The 18430-nt window shown below is 38.7% G+C and overlaps 2 protein-coding genes across 2 annotated transcripts; both read left to right on the top strand.

Moving 5' to 3' along the window:
• The first annotated feature begins 11001 nt into the window (after positions 1–11001).
• LOC145036922 (putative polyol transporter 6) lies at positions 11002–12836 on the top strand. The gene is made up of 2 exons (XM_078985447.1): positions 11002–11153; positions 11307–12836. Exons 1-2 carry the CDS (start codon positions 11057–11059, stop codon positions 12713–12715), a joined length of 1506 nt encoding a protein of 501 aa, XP_078841573.1. The 5' UTR covers positions 11002–11056; the 3' UTR covers positions 12716–12836.
• Positions 12837–13298: 462 nt separating this feature from the next.
• Positions 13299–15712, top strand: LOC145033799 (spindle assembly abnormal protein (DUF620)). The gene is made up of 3 exons (XM_078982329.1): positions 13299–13679; positions 13794–14132; positions 14828–15712. Exons 1-3 carry the CDS (start codon positions 13395–13397, stop codon positions 15317–15319), a joined length of 1116 nt encoding a protein of 371 aa, XP_078838455.1. The 5' UTR covers positions 13299–13394; the 3' UTR covers positions 15320–15712.
• Positions 15713–18430: the final 2718 nt, after the last annotated feature.

The raw sequence follows: 18430 nt of genomic DNA, 5'->3' as shown, positions 1-18430 counted from the left end.
GGTATGATTCGTTCCTTCTCATTTATTTATATGATGTTATGATATTGATATGTGCTCGATTTATATATATATATATATATATATATATATATATATATATATATATATATATATATATATATATGTTTGTGTTAGGATCGTTCCATGTGAATGGTATCCCAGTCCAGGTGTTGTTCGACTCCGGTGCTACCCGATCGTTTGTTTCCCTTGCGCTTAGCAAGAAGTTCGCTGAGTCTTCGGGCATGTTGGATTGCCCTTTAGAGGTAGAGATTGCCGATGATCGATCGGTGCGAGCATCAGCAGTGTTCAGGGATTGTGTTTTGAGGTTACTTGAGGAGCGTTATCTGGTGGATTTGGTTCCTATACCGTTGCGGGGGAACAAGGTGATTATAGGCATGGATTGGTTGAGCCCTAATGGGGCGGTGATAGATTGCGCACAATAGATAGTGCGGGTCAGGACCCCAAGTGGGGGAGAGTTGGTGATCCAGGGCGAGAAGCCACAGCAGGGACCTATAGTATGTTCAGCAGCGAGAGCTAGGCGCTACCTTCAGCAGGGATGCGCGGGGTATGTCGCGTACGTTATGGATACCCGGGAGTCGGGTAAGGCGACAGTGAGCGAGGTTCCAGTTGTGCGAGACTACGCTGATGTGTTCCCGGGGGAGCTTCCTGGAATACCTCCGGAGCGTAAGGTAGAGTTCAGGATCGACCTAGTTCATGGTGCGGCTCTGATAGCCAATGCACCCTATCGGTTGGCTCCTCCTGAGATGCAGGAGCTGTCTACGCAGCTACAGGAGCTGTTAGACAAGGGATTCATTCGACCGAGCAGTTCACCCTGGGGAGCCTCGATTCTGTTCTTGAAAAAGAAGGACGGGTCGCATCGGATGTTTATCGATTACCGGGAGCTGAACAAGGTAACGGTGAAGAACCGATACCCACTCCCGACGATTGATGATCTCTTTAACTAGCTTCAGGGAGCGTCTTGGTTTTCCAAGATCAGTTTGCGTTCAGGTTATCATCAGATGAGGGTTAGAGATGAGGATGTGCAGAAGACCGCGTTTCGGACACGCTATGGCCATTATGAGTTCGTCATGATGCCGTTTGGGCTCACCAATGCTCCTGCCGCGTTCATGGTCCTCATGAACCGCGTATTCAGACCGATGTTGGATCGGTCTGTGATAGTTTTCATCGACGACATCTTCGTTTATTCCAAGACACAGTAGGAGCATCAGGAGCATCTGAGAGTTTTCATTGATGACATCTTGGTTTATTCCAAGACATCAAGGCAGCTGAAGCCTCATGAGGCAAACTACCCGACACACGATTTGGAGTTGGGGGCAGTGGTCTTCGCCCTCAAGATATGGCGGCATTACCTTTACGGGGTTCGTTGTACCATTTACACGGACCACAAGAGTTTGAGGTACCTCATGGATCATCCAAATCTGAACATGAGGCAGCTTCGGTGGTTGGACGTGGTAAAGGATTATGATTGCGAGATCCTTTACCACCCGGGGAAGGCCAATGTGGTGGCCGATGCGCTTAGCCGCAAGGCGGCGCCGATCAGGGATGTTTGCATGAGGATGACCGTGGTGACTCCTCTGTTGGAGCAGATTCGAGATGCCCAATAGGAGGCTATGAAGGAGGAGCATCGGGAGAGTGAGCAAATAGTGGGTCAAGTCACCTCTTTCGATTATGATAGCCGGGGGTTATTGACACTACATCGTAGGGTGTGGGTGTCGTATCATGGAGGCGTGCGCCAGATCTTGATGGAGGAGGCGCACAAATCCCGATTCTCTATTCACCCAGGGGCGACGAAGATGTATCCGGATCTTCGCCTAGACTATTGGTGGCCCTGCATGAAGCGGGATGTAGCATGGTACGTCGAGCGGTGCTTGACCTGCAAGAAGGTTCAGGCCGAACATCAGAGACTGCATGGAAAGATGCACCAGTTGGACATCCCGTTGTGGAAATGGGAAGATATCACAATGGATTTTATCACGAAGCTTCCCAGGACCGCGCGTGGAGTAGATTCGATTTGGGTCATCGTAGATCGATTGACCAAGAATGCTCATTTTATTCCGATTCAGAAGAGCATTTCGGCCAAGAAATTGGCTGACATCTGTATTAGGGAGATTGTGGCGCGGCACGGGGTGCCAGTATCTGTTATCTCAGACAGGGATGTGCGTTTTACTTCCAGGTTTTGGAAGAGGTTTCATGACGATTTGGGTACTCGTTTGCATTTTAGCACCGCCTTTCACCCGCAGACAGATGGTCAGAGCGAGCGGACCATCCAGACTTTGTAGGATATGTTGCGGGTGTGCATGCTAGACTTCAGTAGTAGCTGGGATACTTATCTTCCCTTGGCTGAGTTCTCGTACAACAACAGCTGCCATGCGAGTATCAACCGTCCTCCATTCGAGATGTTGTACGAACGGAGGTGCAGGACCCCGATATGCTGGGGAGAGGTTGGTCAGAGAGTTATGGGGAGCACTGAAGTGGTGCTCAAGACTACCGAGAGGATTCAGCAGGTTCGGAGCAGGCTGCAGACTGTGCAGAGTCGGCAGAAAAGTGACGCCGACAAGCGTTGATCAGACCTGGAGTTCCAAGTCAGGGATATGGTTCTCCTGAAGGTGTCGCCTGGGAAAGGCGTCATTCGATTCAGGAAGCGGGGCAAGTTGGACCCGAGATTCATTGGTCTGTTCAGGGTTGTAGCCCGGGTGGGCAAGGTGGCATATAGGTTGGATCTGCCAGCCGAGCTCAGCCAGATCCACAGCACCTTCCATGTCTCCCAGCTGCGGAAGTGTCTCGTGGATGATTCAGTGGTGGTACCATTAGAGGATATACAGGTTGATGATAGCCTGAATTACATTGAGCGCCCAGTTGCAATCCTCGACCGGAAGTCGAAGGATCTGAGGAACAAGAGGGTGGAGTTAGTGAAGGTGCAGTGGCAGAACCGAAAGGGGTCCAAGTGGACTTGGGAGCCGGTGGAAGAAATGATGGAGCATTACCCCGAGCTATTTCAAGATCGAGCAGCAGACTTCGAGGACTAAGTCTAAAATAAGTGGGGCAGATTTGTAGCACCTGGTTCCTGGTACGTAAAAATTTATCTAAGTAATTGTCATTTTAGCCTTGGACTCGGCGAGTTGTAGGTCCGACTCGCCGAGTAGGGATGCGGTCCGGGTGCACGCTTAAGTTGGCGACTCGGCGAGTCCATATCCTGGACTCGGCGAGTCATCGTTGTTTGATGAAACCCTAATTCCAAGGGTTTTACCCCTACTTAAGCTAGCTGGTGCGACCCAAGCTCACCCCCTTTCACCCTTAGAGCGCCCTACATCAAACCCTAACTCGTTTCTTGTGAGATTTAAGGGATTAGAGTGATTCCTTGAAGTTTTTGGGAGAAGAAGGAGAGTGGAGCAAAAAGAGGAGAAGGAGACCAGATATCTTGGTGCTATTTCAGAGTTCTCTGAGGTATATCTCTACTCTATTCTGTTTGCATGCTTAAAACCCCATTAGAGTACCTTTTGAGCTCTTCTTGACCCTTTCCCAAGCTTGTGCATGAAGTAGAATTCGTAATAGGTTGAGTATCCACTAGAACTAGTCTTGTTTGAGCTCCAGAAGCTCAGATCTATAACCTTTATGGGAGTAAATTGCTGGAATGTCCTAGATCTACCTTCTTAGCCATTATTTCGCCCCTAATCCCCATTATATGGATTTCTACACGTAAAGTTGGAAACTTTACGTGTAAACCAGGCCCTAGGAACCCAGATCTATGAATGGAATGAGCTGGATCCAAGCAAAATCGCGTGTATGGTTTTTGCATGTGGCCGACTCGGCGAGTCATTCATTTGACTCGGCGAGTCCGGTCGCAAGTCCCAGGATTGTTCCCTTTTGTGTCTGCAAGTTGTAGTAGTGAGTCATAGGGTCTGACTCAGTGAGTTGGAAGCCAGACTCACTCATGAAGTAACTCGGCGAGTCAATGTCATGACTCGACGAGTTCATGGCAATCTTCTTGTCTCAAGAACAACTCGACGAGTTGTTCATACCACTCGGGGAGTTACATTTAGACTGTTCTTTGGATGAAGGCGAACTCAGCGAGTTGTTCATACAACTAGGCGAGTAGGATGCAGGACTATTAAGACTTGGGTATAAAGAAAGGGACTCGGCGAGTCGGCAAGCCAACTCGACGAGTCTGGTCAACTAGCAGTTGACTATGACTTAACTCATGACTTGTTAAGGGTAAATGGTCTATTTACCCTGAGGGCGGTTAGCAGTATTTGACTAAGTGTTTGGTGAGAATTACAGCCGGAGGATTTCCGGAGCAGTAGCTGCAGCAGGCAGACTATTCCCACACAGATCAGCATCTACTACGAGGTGAGTTACCTTCCAGTAGGGGTGGGTCTACGGCCACAATGCCGGCCCACCAGTAGGAGTTGTTTGATGGATGATTGTCTCTGTGGTATTCATCTAAGGTTGCTACTACCTGTGATATGTTTATGTGCTAGTATGATATGTTGCTATGTGCTAGTGACAGTAAGGGGAGATAGTCCCTAGATTACCGGTCGATAGGGCTGAAGGGGCGGTCATGCCTAACCACGCTAGATAGATTACGAGATATATGTGTTATGTGGTAGTAGTAGGGGTGAAATAGTCCCCAATATCCGGTCGAGAGATCCGAAGGGGGGGACCAGCACCCACATATGCTAGTCAGTATCCGATCGAGAGGACCGAAGGGGACACCAGCACCCAGATATGCTAGTCAGTAGTTGGTCGAGAGGACCGAAGGGGAGGCAAGCTCCCAGTTATGCTAGATAGTATCCGGTCGAGAGGGCCGAAGGGGTAGGTCGGGCACCCAGATATGTCTGACGATATATGCATGTTATGTGATTGTATGGTATGTGGTAGGTTGGGGGAACTCACTAAGCTTCGAGCTTACAGTTTTCAGTTTTGGTTTCAGGTACCTCTTCTTCGAAGGGGAAGGAGCTGGCGCGGTAGCGGCCCATCACACACATGCTTTGTATTCCGCATCATGAGAACTTCCTTGGGATTTGTACTCTGACATTATTATGTTTATTGAAACGTTTTCCAGACATGCGATATCTTATTAAAATATTGTGATCAGTAAATGTTTTAATTCAAATGTTTTGTGAAAAATATGTTTTCAAAAATGAAATTTTTGGCTCGTATTTTGGGGTGTTACACTGAGGATCATAAACAAGGTGTGAATAACCATGCAAATTGACTTGGTACCATTAATTTTATCACATAATCGATGTGTCGGTTAACCACACGCGCTCCACCGATCTATGATAAAACTTAAGTCACCATTTGATACACATTGTCAGTCCCATGTTAATGTGTTGGTTAACCACACGCGTTCCACTAACGACTTAACAAGGGTGCAAAGTGTAGTTTCATGGGTTAGCACCATTTCACATTTTCCTAAGTAACTAAGATTGGGAATTTATAAGAGTTTAGTTACATAGTATTTATCATTGTACTTTTCATAAAAGGAGAATTAGAGTTCTATCCTACCCGTTCGGCTAACGACCCTCCACCGGTCAAGGAAGCAGTGGGTGAGAGTGTACACCCATTAAACTGCCATTTTATAGGCAGTAACCTTATACCCCCCTTAGAGACCGGGTTCGTGAACAAGACCTACTAACAGTAAGATTGACTTTATCTTATACATACATACATATATATATATATATATATATATATATATATATATATATATATAACCATTAACTTTTAATATTATAATAGTATAAGGTTGAATTTTAAACTTTTAAAATTCTAAGGTTTAATTTAGAATTAAAGTATACATGGGGAGGTAACTTTGCAAATTCCAAACTTGAGGAAAAGTTTTGAAACTTTTCAAAACTCTTATATTTTCATAACTTATGAGTTCAATCAAGGTTTTGAAAATCTTTAATGAAGAGACTCTTGAACATCCATAACTTGAGGACAAGTTATGGAGTTCACAAAACTATTTATGACAAAAAGACTCTTTATTTTGTAACCTATGGCAATTTTATGAGTTTTAAGAGTCATAAATGTGACTTGCCATATAATCTTGAGGACAAGTTACAAAAACACATTTTATGAATTACTTCTAGATCAATTTAGATTGACAACAACTAACACATAAATTTTTCATTAATCTAAATTAACTCATAAAACAAGGTAACACAAAACCTTTTGTGTTACATAACTTGAGGACAAGTTATGGAGTCCATCTAATGTCATTGAGATAAAAATTCACTCGAACAAACAATTTGCACATAATTCCTATGATCTAATAAAACTCATAAGTGTATGAACAATCATATCAACAACTTCAAGAATTACATAAACACACATAAAACTTGAAATTTTGATAACAACCTTGAAATTGGTTTACCATAATCATTACCACATCAAAAACAGGTTTTATAAGTCCAAAACAGTTTAAGGTAATGATTCTAGACCAATTCCAGCCTTAAAACTCGAAGATATGCTGTCTGGGGGTCCAACTCGTCGAGTACATGAACCAACTTGATGAGTTGGATGATTTTACACATATGAAATGATGATCCTTTTGACAATTTAGTATACGCGTTGTACTTTAGCCCCATTACATATGGTCATGTAACACCTTTTGTATGGACTAATTATATAATAGAAAGCCTGAATTTTTGTTCTATATTAACATTGCTTTATGGGTGTCTTAATAGTATACCATATGAATTGTTATACTACATAAATTGTTATATGGCCCCCAAAGTATGCAAGTTATACTGTCCACTAATTATATAATATCATGCATAAGTTGTTATATGGTCCACAAACAATTTTTAAAGTAGCATGGTCCACATATCAATTCCAGGAGGGATAAGAAACAAGGGACCATCTAATGCATAAAAATGACACAAAGGAAATTGGACCCCACAAGAGAATATATTAATAACCGAAGTGAGTGCAAAACATTACGTAACAATTCCGACATAGAATCTTTAAAAGTAAACATCCTAACATGTTTTTACTACAAATGCCAGTACAAAAGCATTACATACAAAATCCTACATAATAAAGGACACATCCCATGTAGTTCCCATGCAAAAACTATTGGATTAGATGTCTAAGCTCATAACTATTACTGGTGTGTACTTGACCTGAGAGTAGCATGGTCCATTTGGGTTGCATATCATCAGGACAATTTGTTAGGATAGACTCTTGAGAGAAGGTTATATATGATTTACTAATATATTATAAGTACTAATATATTAATATGAAATCATATGGTTTTAACTAGTATTGATCAAGTTTGGAACTTGGTTGACAATGTACCAGGTCGTAAGATAGTAGGGTGCAAATGGATCTTCAAGAAGAAGACCGACATAAATGGTAATGTACACACTTATAAGGCACGACTAGTTGAAAAGGGTTATTCTCAAACTCCAGGAGTTGATTATGATTAGACCTTTGCACCACTGGCCAAGATTAAGTCTATTAGGGTTTTGTTAGCCATTGTTGCATTTCATGACTATGAAATATGGCAAATGGATGTCAAAACCGCTTTCCTTAATGGAAAGTTGGCTAAGGATGTTTACATGGTTCAGCCAAAGGGTTTTGTAAGTACAGAATACCCTAATAGTGTGTGTAAGCTTGAAAAATCCATATATGGATTGAAACAACCACCTCGAAGATGGAATCTTTGCTTCGATGAGAAAGTCAACGAGTTTGGCTTTTCGAGATGTGAAGATGAATCTTGTATATATGTCAAGGCAAGTGGGGGTATAGTTAGCTTTTTGGTATTGTATGTGGATGATATACTGCTCATAGGAAATGACATCCCAACCTTGCAAGAAGTGAAAGTACCACCATTACACCATCAAACAACCCTATACACATTGCATCACTTAACATAGATTTAACTTGATTGCCAAATATCTAATCACCCAGCATATACACCATGAGCCAAAAACCACCTATACACCATGACCCAACATCTTACATCACCTTAACCAGCTTAAAGTACTTTACTACAAACAACAAGTAGACTAGAGCAATCAAAACAAGCTTTTTCAACATCTTCTTCAGACTTTCAATCCCAATGAGTAGTTCTTGGATCCTAGCTTCAGCAAGTTCCTTCTCAACTTTTCTAAGAAGCTTGTGCTTCTCCACCTTCTTCTACAGCTCAACGATTTGACCATTCCTAACCAAAAGGTCGTCGATCCTAAGTTTCATGTTCCATAAGGTATCCTTGTAGTGTTTTGGTAATGCTTGGTCAAGCTACTAGAAGAAGTTGCAACTATCGTTGGATATCTACAAAAGAAACCCACACACCAGAAAAAGGATTTTACTATTCATAATTTAGGGTTTTCTCGTTGTAAATAAGGTTTTTTGTCGATCAAAATAAGGGGTTTGCAGTAGAAAAATCAAAACTTTAGGGTTAAAAGTTATCGGTTGTAAACAAAGGATAGCTTACCATTGATTTTGCGCAATTATAGTAGCGACAAGCTGGGGTTTTAGGCTTCCAGGCTTCTCTAAGCTTCGACACAGGTTAATCGTGGCACAAGTAAGGAGGGATTCAATTCAACACGGTACATGGTGACAGTGTTATAGGATTCAGAGGAGGAAGACATCGTCGAAAGGGTTAGTGTTCGTCGGAGGGTAAGGAAATAGTGAGAGCGAATCTATTGAACCCTTACAAAGCTTATGTAAGACGCTGACTGGACACCCAGCTGGATTCCATAGACCACATTACATTTTACTTTCGTTGACCAACCGGGTAACAGGTAATAAAATGAAGAAAACCTAATTTTGGCAGGTAATTTGTCACTTTAGTGGGGTTAGAGGTACGAAAATTAGTTAATTGACCTTTTAAAACCAAATGGAAAACATGGTTGTGCTTCTATGTCAATAACCAAAAAAACACTAAGGTGTTGTTTGTTCTTTTGAAGTCAAAATGTCTGCAGTCTGCGGACCACATCTGCAAGCCTCTACGGCAGAAGAGGTGGACCAAATGGCTGCAGTCTGCAATAAGAAGACTGTTTGTTTTTAACGTCTGCGGGTTGTTAAAATAAATTGAATTTTTAAACTTAATTTAATGTCATAAAAATTAAAAATGCATTTTTAACAAAAAAAAAAAAAAAAAAAAAAAAAAAAAAAAAAAAAAAGTGAACGGTGGCCCATATATATATATATATATATATATATATATATATATATATATATATATATATATATATATATATATATATATATATATATATATATATATATATATATATATATATATATATATATATATATATGGTTTAGGTTAAAATGAGGTCTGAAGACCTTTGAAGACAGTAGCTCATGTCTGCATCAAGAAGACCTCACGCAGACGTTTTCTGATCTGCGCACTTCCAAAAAACAAACAATTTGCGAGGGCATATGTCTGCGCGTTGTCTAAGCGGCGCAGACAAAAATGATTGCGCAGATCTTCACATAAAAAACAAACAACCCTAATTGTATCTGAGGATATAGATCTTATAAGAAAACCTTTTTGATAGGAAGAAAAGAAGTTTTTTTTTTCGGCATATTTTTTTAACGAACAAAACAAATAAACCATTAAATGAATAAAAAATAACAATATTCACAAAAAAAAACTCCGAAAAAACATCTCGATGATTCATTTTTATGATGATTTTATTTGATGTTCAGTAAAATTGTCATAAAAGTTCATTTTTTTTATTTACTTAAAAATAAATTATAAATGTATTTTTTTAGAATTTTTTTCTTATGAATCATAATTCATTTGGTTTGTTTGCTAGAAAGATATTATACATATAAAAAATTTCTTATCTTTCTATCGAAAAATTTATATATCCTAACTTTCCTAAAAATCCTACACTTCATATAATCTTACATCAGATTCTCAAATACAGATATTTTTGGCATTGCTGCCAATTACCCAACTGTTTCAACATTTATTCTAAATTTATTTGAATTTAGCTTTTTTTTTTCACTTTTTGATATCACAATATTTCGTCCCTTTGACATTGCTACTGCCTACCAATTCTGGTCCACTTGACCCATTGCCCTATCTGCCTATTTCCCTCGAATACAGGTGTGAACCGTTGACCCATTTACTATGAGTTGTATATCGGCTTACTCCATTTCCACTTTCTAATTTGGAAAGACAATTTGAATTTCTTTTTATCCCTCTTCTAAAAGAAAAATAAATATGTGTTTACTATTTACAAATATTTTGATTCAACTAAGTTTTGGGTTCATGTCAGTGGTATTTTAGTAATTTATTAGATGAGGTTGTTGAAAAAAGCAAGATAAGCTTAGATCGGTCAATGATTTGTATTAGAACAAATTATATATAGTTGTTATTCTCTCTTATCACCAAAAAAATAAAAAATATGTAGCCAATATCAATAAATAAATAAATAAATATTAGTATATTTCTTTTGAGAGTGAAAGAAATACATTAAAAAAATATCTTCCATATTGTCATTATTTAGTTTAAAAATAAAACATATTATCATAATTTTAAAAAAAAATAATACATTCTAAAATATACGTTAAAATTATATAGATAATTTACATGGGGGCTTAGAGGGAGGCGAAATGGGCAGCTACATACGGTTCAATTTTGTTCATTATATATTTTTATTTAAAAATATAAAATTATAATAAAAATAGAGCCTTTTTTTTCTTATTCGCTCAGGACCTTTAAGAATATTTCATTTTTCGGGCCCTGATAATTATTTTTATTTTTTACTTATAAACCACATACTTATTATTAATCATATTAAATTATTAATGATTAATAATATACCCCAAAACTACTGATTTTATATATATATATATATATATATATATATATATATATATATATATATATATATATATATATATATATATATATATATATTTGAAGCTTATAAAATAAAATTTTCTCTAGTGTGATAAAATAATTCTTATTAGTAACATACCCAAAAACTACTACTAACAAAATTATATATATAGGAGTGTGGGGTGTGCGCGTGAGAGAGAACAAAAGAGTGAACCTCAAAACATGGGAAAAGTAAAAGGAAAAGAGGATGAAAAAATTAACACTTATTCTTGTGCTTGTGCCATTGTTGCTTCTATGATCTCCATCATCTTTGGTTATGGTACGTACTCTCGATCTCTTTTCAAAATATGCGTGTGTATGTACTTATCTTTGTGTTTTCGTTTTTATCATATATAATATGTACGGCCTATTCTTTTTATGTTTGATAATATGCTCGATCGATCTATTAATCTTTTTGTATTCGTTTACGTAGAAACGGGTGTAATGAGTGGAGCGTTGATCTTTATTGAAGAAGACCTTAAAATCAACGACGTACAAATCCAAGTCCTTGCCGGAATCATCAACTTCTGCGCTCTTGTTGGCGCCCTGAGCGCCGGCAGAACTGCCGACTACATAGGCCGCCGATACACCATTTGCTTAGCCTCCATCATCTTCCTTTTGGGCTCGTTACTAATGGCCTTTGCACCGACCTATGCAGTTCTCTTGACAGGCAGATGTGTCGCCGGAATCGGAGTAGGGTTTGCCCTTGTAATTGCTCCGGTGTACTCAGCCGAGATCTCTGCCGCCAGTTCCCGTGGTATTTTAGCTTCTTTACCGGAACTTGGAATCAGTGTAGGAATTTTATCCGGTTATATTTCAAATTACTTTTTCGCAAGTTTACCCTTAAACATAGGTTGGAGGGTAATGTTTGCAATCGCAACTATCCCTTCTCTAGGGTTAGCTATTGGCATTCTGGGAATGCCAGAGTCCCCAAGATGGCTTGTCATGCAAGGCCGTCTTGGGGACGCTAAACGCGTCTTGTTAAAAGTGTCAAACACCAAAGAACAAGTAGAATCTCGGTTGCAAGATATCAAGCTTGCAGCCGGGATAGATCCTGACTGTACTGACGATTTTGTCAGACTGAAACATAATACGCGTGGTCAAGGCGTATGGAAAGAATTACTACTAAGACCAACGCCGCCTGTCCGATGGATGTTACTAGCTGCCATTGGGATCCATTTCTTTGAACATGCAACCGGGATTGAAGCCGTGGTCTTATATAGCCCACGGATTTTCAAGAAAGCCGGGGTTACAACCAAGAAGAAACTCTTATTAGCAACCATAGGAGTCGGTGTCACGAAGTTAATTTTTATATTTTCGTCCACGTTCTTTATTGATAGATCCGGAAGACGAAAACTTCTACAAATAAGTGTTGGAGGGATGATTGTTGCCTTATTAGGGTTAGGGTTTGCTTTAACCATAGTGCATCAATCTCATGACCAAAAGGTAGTTTGGGCACTTTGGTTAAGTATAGCTACATGTTATCTATATGTAATGTTTTTCTCAATAGGGCTTGCACCAGTTACATGGGTTTATAGTAGTGAGATATTTCCACTAAAGTTAAGGGCACAAGGGGCAAGTATTGGGGTGGCTGTGAATAGGGCAACCAATGCAACTGTGTCAATGACATTTTTATCCCTCGTAAATGCAATCACCATTGGTGGGGCATTCTTCTTGTTTGCTGGTATGTCTGTTTTGGCTTGGATCTTTTTCTTCTTTTTTTTGCCTGAGACTAAAGGGAGGTCACTTGAAGAGATGGAAGAAGTTTTCACAAGAAGCAAGAAATCAAGAAATGTAGACACGGAGTTGCAGAGTCAAAATAGTGTTGTTCGAGTGCCATAATCACAAATAAGAAGGGCAAAATAGTAACTTTGATATAGTATTGCTTACGTGTAATATTGATCGGCCTTATCTGTATTAGATTTTAGATGAAAGAAAAATAATAAAAGTATCATATTAATTATATGTTGAAAGTTGAAATGCATCACCAACTTGAAATTCCAAATAATGTGATTATGACATTATATATTTAAGAGATTAAGCTGTATAAAACGACAGGGTGTTTTTTTTTATATAAATAGATGATGTTACAAGGCCGGTAATATGCTTATTTCGGATATTTTAAAACGTGTATTCAGATATTTAATTTCTTAAAATTTAATATATGCTTAATTTGTTATATAGAAAATAATACTAGGAATCGTAAAAGAAAATCAAAAAGACAAAGTAAAAGCTCGCTAAAAACAAGATTGGATCAATACAACTATATAGGCATATGGCCACAAATTGGTCCACAAGAAACTCATAGCTAAAATAATGTCCGTACATACCCTACAGTTAAGGGTAGCCCTTGCCCTCGGACAAATGCCATTTAACTCTCTACACCATAACCTTCTCATTTTCATCACAAACCACCAAAGTCCTACAAGAATATTGAAAATAAACCAAGAAAAACAAGATTTTTCAGTCCAAATTTGCATAAATTGAAAAAGATACAAACGACCCTTATCATATAATACAAATGCGGGTACTTTGTCCGAATTTTGAAAGGGAAGATGCATTGGAGACAGTTCTTGATGTACCAATACCCGAGGAGATGTTTACAAACATGGGGACCAGTGTAAATCTTCGATGGCAAAACATGTCAACATGGATGAGGGCTCAAACGTCCGATAAATGGTCGTCTCCAATCATAGTTAATCGTTATAACGAGCTAACCTTTTTGCTATACATAGTTGGATCTCCTCTTCTTCCCCTTCAAATTCAACTAGACAATCGCACTCGATCCATTCGCAGTTCATCTATTGTAAGCAAACTCTAACACCACCTTACCTAGGGCATACAAATCTTTCTAAGTGGTACTTTTTTTATTAATTCTTTATATTTTGAATATAACACATGAAATGTTGCATTTTTTAAGGAAGCATCAACCGCGAAATATATTGTACAACAATACATGGCGGCAATCGGTGGACAACCGGCTTTAAATGCGGTACAAAGTTTATGTGCTATTGGGCAGTTGAAGATTAGCTCGTCAGACTTCCACCAAGGGGATGAAGCCGTAAAAGCAGAAAGCAGAGAGCAGACAGGTGGATTTGTGCTTTGGCAAAAGAATCCAAATTTATGGTGTTTGGAGCTACTTGTTGTGGGTTGCAAAGTTATTGCAGGAAGCAATGGTAAGATTTCGTGGCGACAGTCTTCAAATCAACTAAGACCAATATCCAAAGGTCCTCCTCGTCCTCTTCGTCGATTTCTTCAGGTACTTGTCATCAGTATCAGTATTATTGACGCATCAGTATCAGTATTATTGACGATATGAATACCATTTTTGTGGTAGCAACGATTTTATTATGGCCATAATTGTAGTTCCATTAAAATGATCTTGGAAACTTCTATAATCTTATAAAAATGATTTCAGTGCATAGATATCAAGAATAGAACAGGCGTCTGATGAAAGCCAATGTTATATGTACCACTCGATCATTTTATCTAAATATTGGGATGTAGTGGAAAGAAAACTAAAGTTGGGGCATATATATGAAATAACCAACGTCCTTCATTGGGTTCTGAAAATGATTGATCTTGACCAATTTTTTTAATATTTATTATAAAATAACAATCTATTTATAAAACAGATTTTGCAAGCAAATATTCCTTTTTTTTTTCACGTGATTAAGTTTATTTGGTAAAAATAATCATGATTTTTTTTTTTTACTTTTTAAACATTTTTTACTTTTTACTATAAAATAACAATCTATTAGCACTTGATCTTAACTTAATGAAACACAACTTAATCGGGTTTTTTACCCATACATACAATAGGACTTCATAAAAAATACGAAAATAAGTTACATTTTAATATCCAAACTTTTACAAGCTTGCATTTTTTTTATCATTCCCTTTAATATATGATTTTTTCTCAAATGTTTTTCTAAAATAATTGCCCATTTGCAGGGTTTGGACCCAAGGTCCACGGGAGATTTGTTTCTTCAAGCGGTATGCATAGGCGAAAAGGTCATAAACGACGAGGAATGCTTTATATTAAAGATTGATACAAGCCAATCTGATCTCGAGGAACATGCAGATTCGAGATACGAGATTATACATCACACAATTTGGGGTTACTTTAGCCAAAGATCGGGCCTTTTAGTGAAGTTTGAGGATTCACGTTTGCTTACTGTGAATTATGATAATGGGGATGGTGTTTTTTGGGAAACTAGTACTGAATCAGTGATAGAGGATTACAGATATGTTGAAGGTGTCAACATTGCACATAGCGGGAGAACTTCTGTAACAATTTTTAGATATGGGGAACAGTCATCAAATCATAAGAGACAATTTGAAGAAAAGTGGACGATTGAGGAGGTTCATTTCAATGTTTGGGGATTGACTAAAGATTTCTTTACACCCCCACCCGAACTCACAAAAGAGGATAAAACAACTTAAGTGCAAATTTGATAAGAAGAGGTGTTGTTTTGTAAATACGGAAAGTAGAAGGATTATACTTTACTTTTGAAGACAATATGTGAAGAGTGAAGTACAATACATGGGCAAGTTATTGGCATTAAGTTGTTGAAACGACAAGAATTTGGTTTTTGAGGAAATTTCGGTTTTTCTGTATGATTTTTCAGAATCGATAGGGTGATAGGGATGATGGTTCAACTTGGTGGACATTACTCTTTCGGAAAAAAACTTGGTGGACATTTTTGAGGGTCATTAAAGTGAACGGCATTTTGATATTTGTGCTTAAAATGAGTAAAATGAGTGGTCATAGGAAAAAAAATGAAAGCAGAATCTTACACTTAGTAGGAGGTTTTTGTTTTTTTTACTTAATAAGTTTAGTGGGTTAAGCATTTAATTTGCATTATGAAGAGCTATATATGGTTTGTTTATTTGATTTAACAGGTTAATAAATAACTTGGCTTGACGAAATAAGACTCTAACATTTTATCTATTTGTTCTTTATTTTTATTTTTTTTCTTTCCAATTCATTCTCACCCTAAAATTCATGAACATTGTGAACCTTTAAGAATGTAAGGTTAAAATGGACATTTAATCTTATTTAGACGGATCATTCCGTATATAAAAAAGACCTTATATATAACACTTTTTCAAGACATATATCATTATTTAGATTTCATTACACAACTTAATAGAGTGAAGAAAAAAACAACCTCTAAATTTTGTTTGGTACAACGGCAAGAAAAATATTGAAAGTGAAACGCATCAATACAAAGAAATGAAAGTAACATGCTATAATATACAAATTAATAAAAGTATGCTGTTATTTTTTGCAGTTAAAAATTGCAATAATCAAAAATTACAAAATGAGGTGCACTTGAGTTACTACTGGATTCAAGTTTAGTTGTTTATATCACCATCACAACCAAATTTAGGCAACGTAATAAGTATTATTGTAAAGTGTGAATCGTTAATTGGGGAGCATAAGGATCAAGATCAATGGAATTGACAAACATCGTAGCGATCTAGGTCGTCGTGACTCATAAACAGGGGAGTCATCGGCGATATCGTATGAGAAACGGTTAGGCAAGCCGAAAAACTAACATGGTCCTGAATTTCATCTCATAGCATGTCGTGGTAGCGGGTCCTCCTCATATCCTCATCTCCCGCATACTGGGGCACCAGCAATGCCCTCTCCTGGAACTTGGCAGTGATCTCCGCCATAGTCTTTGTGGTTCGCCTCATATCCAAGAGCTCCCTGGCCAGCCTCTGAAGCTCCACAGCTGGTGCAAACTCCGCCTTGAATCTGGTCACAAAGTCTGACCATGTTGTAGCCTTAACAGCCGAGGCTCCCAATGAGTCACCAACAGAATCCCACCAATCTCTGGCCCTGTCTCGCAAGCATCCTGCTGCATATCTCACCTTCGACCCCTTCGGGCAGAAGCTCGTCAGCTGCGCAGACTCAATGTCTGTGATCCATCTCCTAGCGGAAATAGGTCATTAAGTTGGCCTTCATCTGACGAACCAGATCCATCCTCAACTAGCCGAGTTGATGAACAACTTGCAGAGTTCTAAGGAGATTGCCTTGGACTCGCCGAGTCCGTTCATGCACTCGCCGAGTACCAGGAATTTCAAGAACAGTTTGCTTAGTCCAGAAGGTTGGGTTACTCCATGGGACTCCCTAAAACCTTTCCACACTCAACTGGTCCTTTTGATACTCGCTGATATGAGACAGAACCCTTGGACTCGTCGAGTCCAAGAATGGACTCGTCGAGTTGGTCACATCCCCTACTTAAAACTTTGATTTTTGATGTACAACACTTGTCCAAAAGATAGATCTAAGCCCCTAAACTCGATCTAGCACGTAAAGTTACAAACTTTACGTGTATGCATGGGACTTTTGAGCTTAAAAGGCCCTAAATGGTCCTTTTGTTGCATGGGGCCTTCCTTGGCTGCAAAAGCAACCCAAATCTATCTTGTGACTCCAATAATGACATGATCCAGAAGCTCAAACCCCCAACCATGTTTACAAACATGGTTGGCCACCAAAAATGGCTTATAAAAGCCCTAAATCACCTCAAAGAGGGATCTAACAAATGAATGAACAAGGCTCAGACTTTATACCTTCGGTAGACTGCAAATGATGAACCAAACTCGAATCCTTCAGTCTCCTCTTGATCCTTCTATGCTCTTCCTTCTTCCTTGAGGTCAAAACTTCACAAGAATCACTCCAAAGCCTTAGATTTTCTCAAAAACGGCTAGGGTTTGCTATGAGAAGTGTTTGGGTGCATAAAGGGTGAATGGAGGTTGCATAAGGCTGCTTAAATAGGATGCAAACCCCTGGATTAGGGTTTTAGTTCAAACAGCAGCTACTCGTTGAGTCCAGGACCCGACTCGGCGAGTCCATGACTTAAACTCCGCGCCTCATCCCGCTTCTACTCGGCAAGTTGGTCCTTCAACTCGCCGAGTCATGGACCAAAAATGCAAAATAAATAAAGATTTAATAACATAATACGTACCAAGAACCAGGTGCTACATGAAAACTATAGAAAACTGGAAAATGTAGGGGTATGAACTCACCTTGAGTGATTCTTTGAAGAGTGGAAGGTTGAAGACAAGGAGTATCAAGTCGAGAACACTTGATGAACACTTGAAGTGTTGGATAATCCTAAGAACGATTTTTGGTGTTAAATGTGTGTAGATGATTCAAGGGTGTTATGAAAACATGGAATAACACTTGAGTTTAGATGAGATACTTACCAAAAAGTGAAGTAATAGCTCAAGAACACTTCCAAAAAGTAGTTGGAAGTAGAGAGAAAAAGAGGCTCTATTGACGGTTTGAGAAGTTACAGAATGATCAAAGTGAACCAAGAAATCCTCCAAGGATTTCCTTATATAGATGTTGCTGGAGCAACTTGAAAAGTTGAAAGGATGTTTACCTTGGTTTGTGTGATGTGGATAGGGTTGGGTTAATGAGGAAGTGACACATGGAGGCAAGTGGACACACTTGACCTACTTGTGGGGTAAAATATCCTTAGATATTTCTATTAATGAAATAATGATTTTATATTTAATAAATCCTTGGGATATGAATAA

Source organism: Lactuca saligna, chromosome 3 (assembly GCF_052625555.1).
Source record: "Lactuca saligna cultivar CGN05327 chromosome 3, ASM5262555v1, whole genome shotgun sequence".
Taxonomy (NCBI): Eukaryota; Viridiplantae; Streptophyta; class Magnoliopsida; order Asterales; family Asteraceae; genus Lactuca; species Lactuca saligna.
Note: the sequence above shows the minus strand (reverse complement) of the source record. Positions and strands in the feature narration are given on the sequence as shown.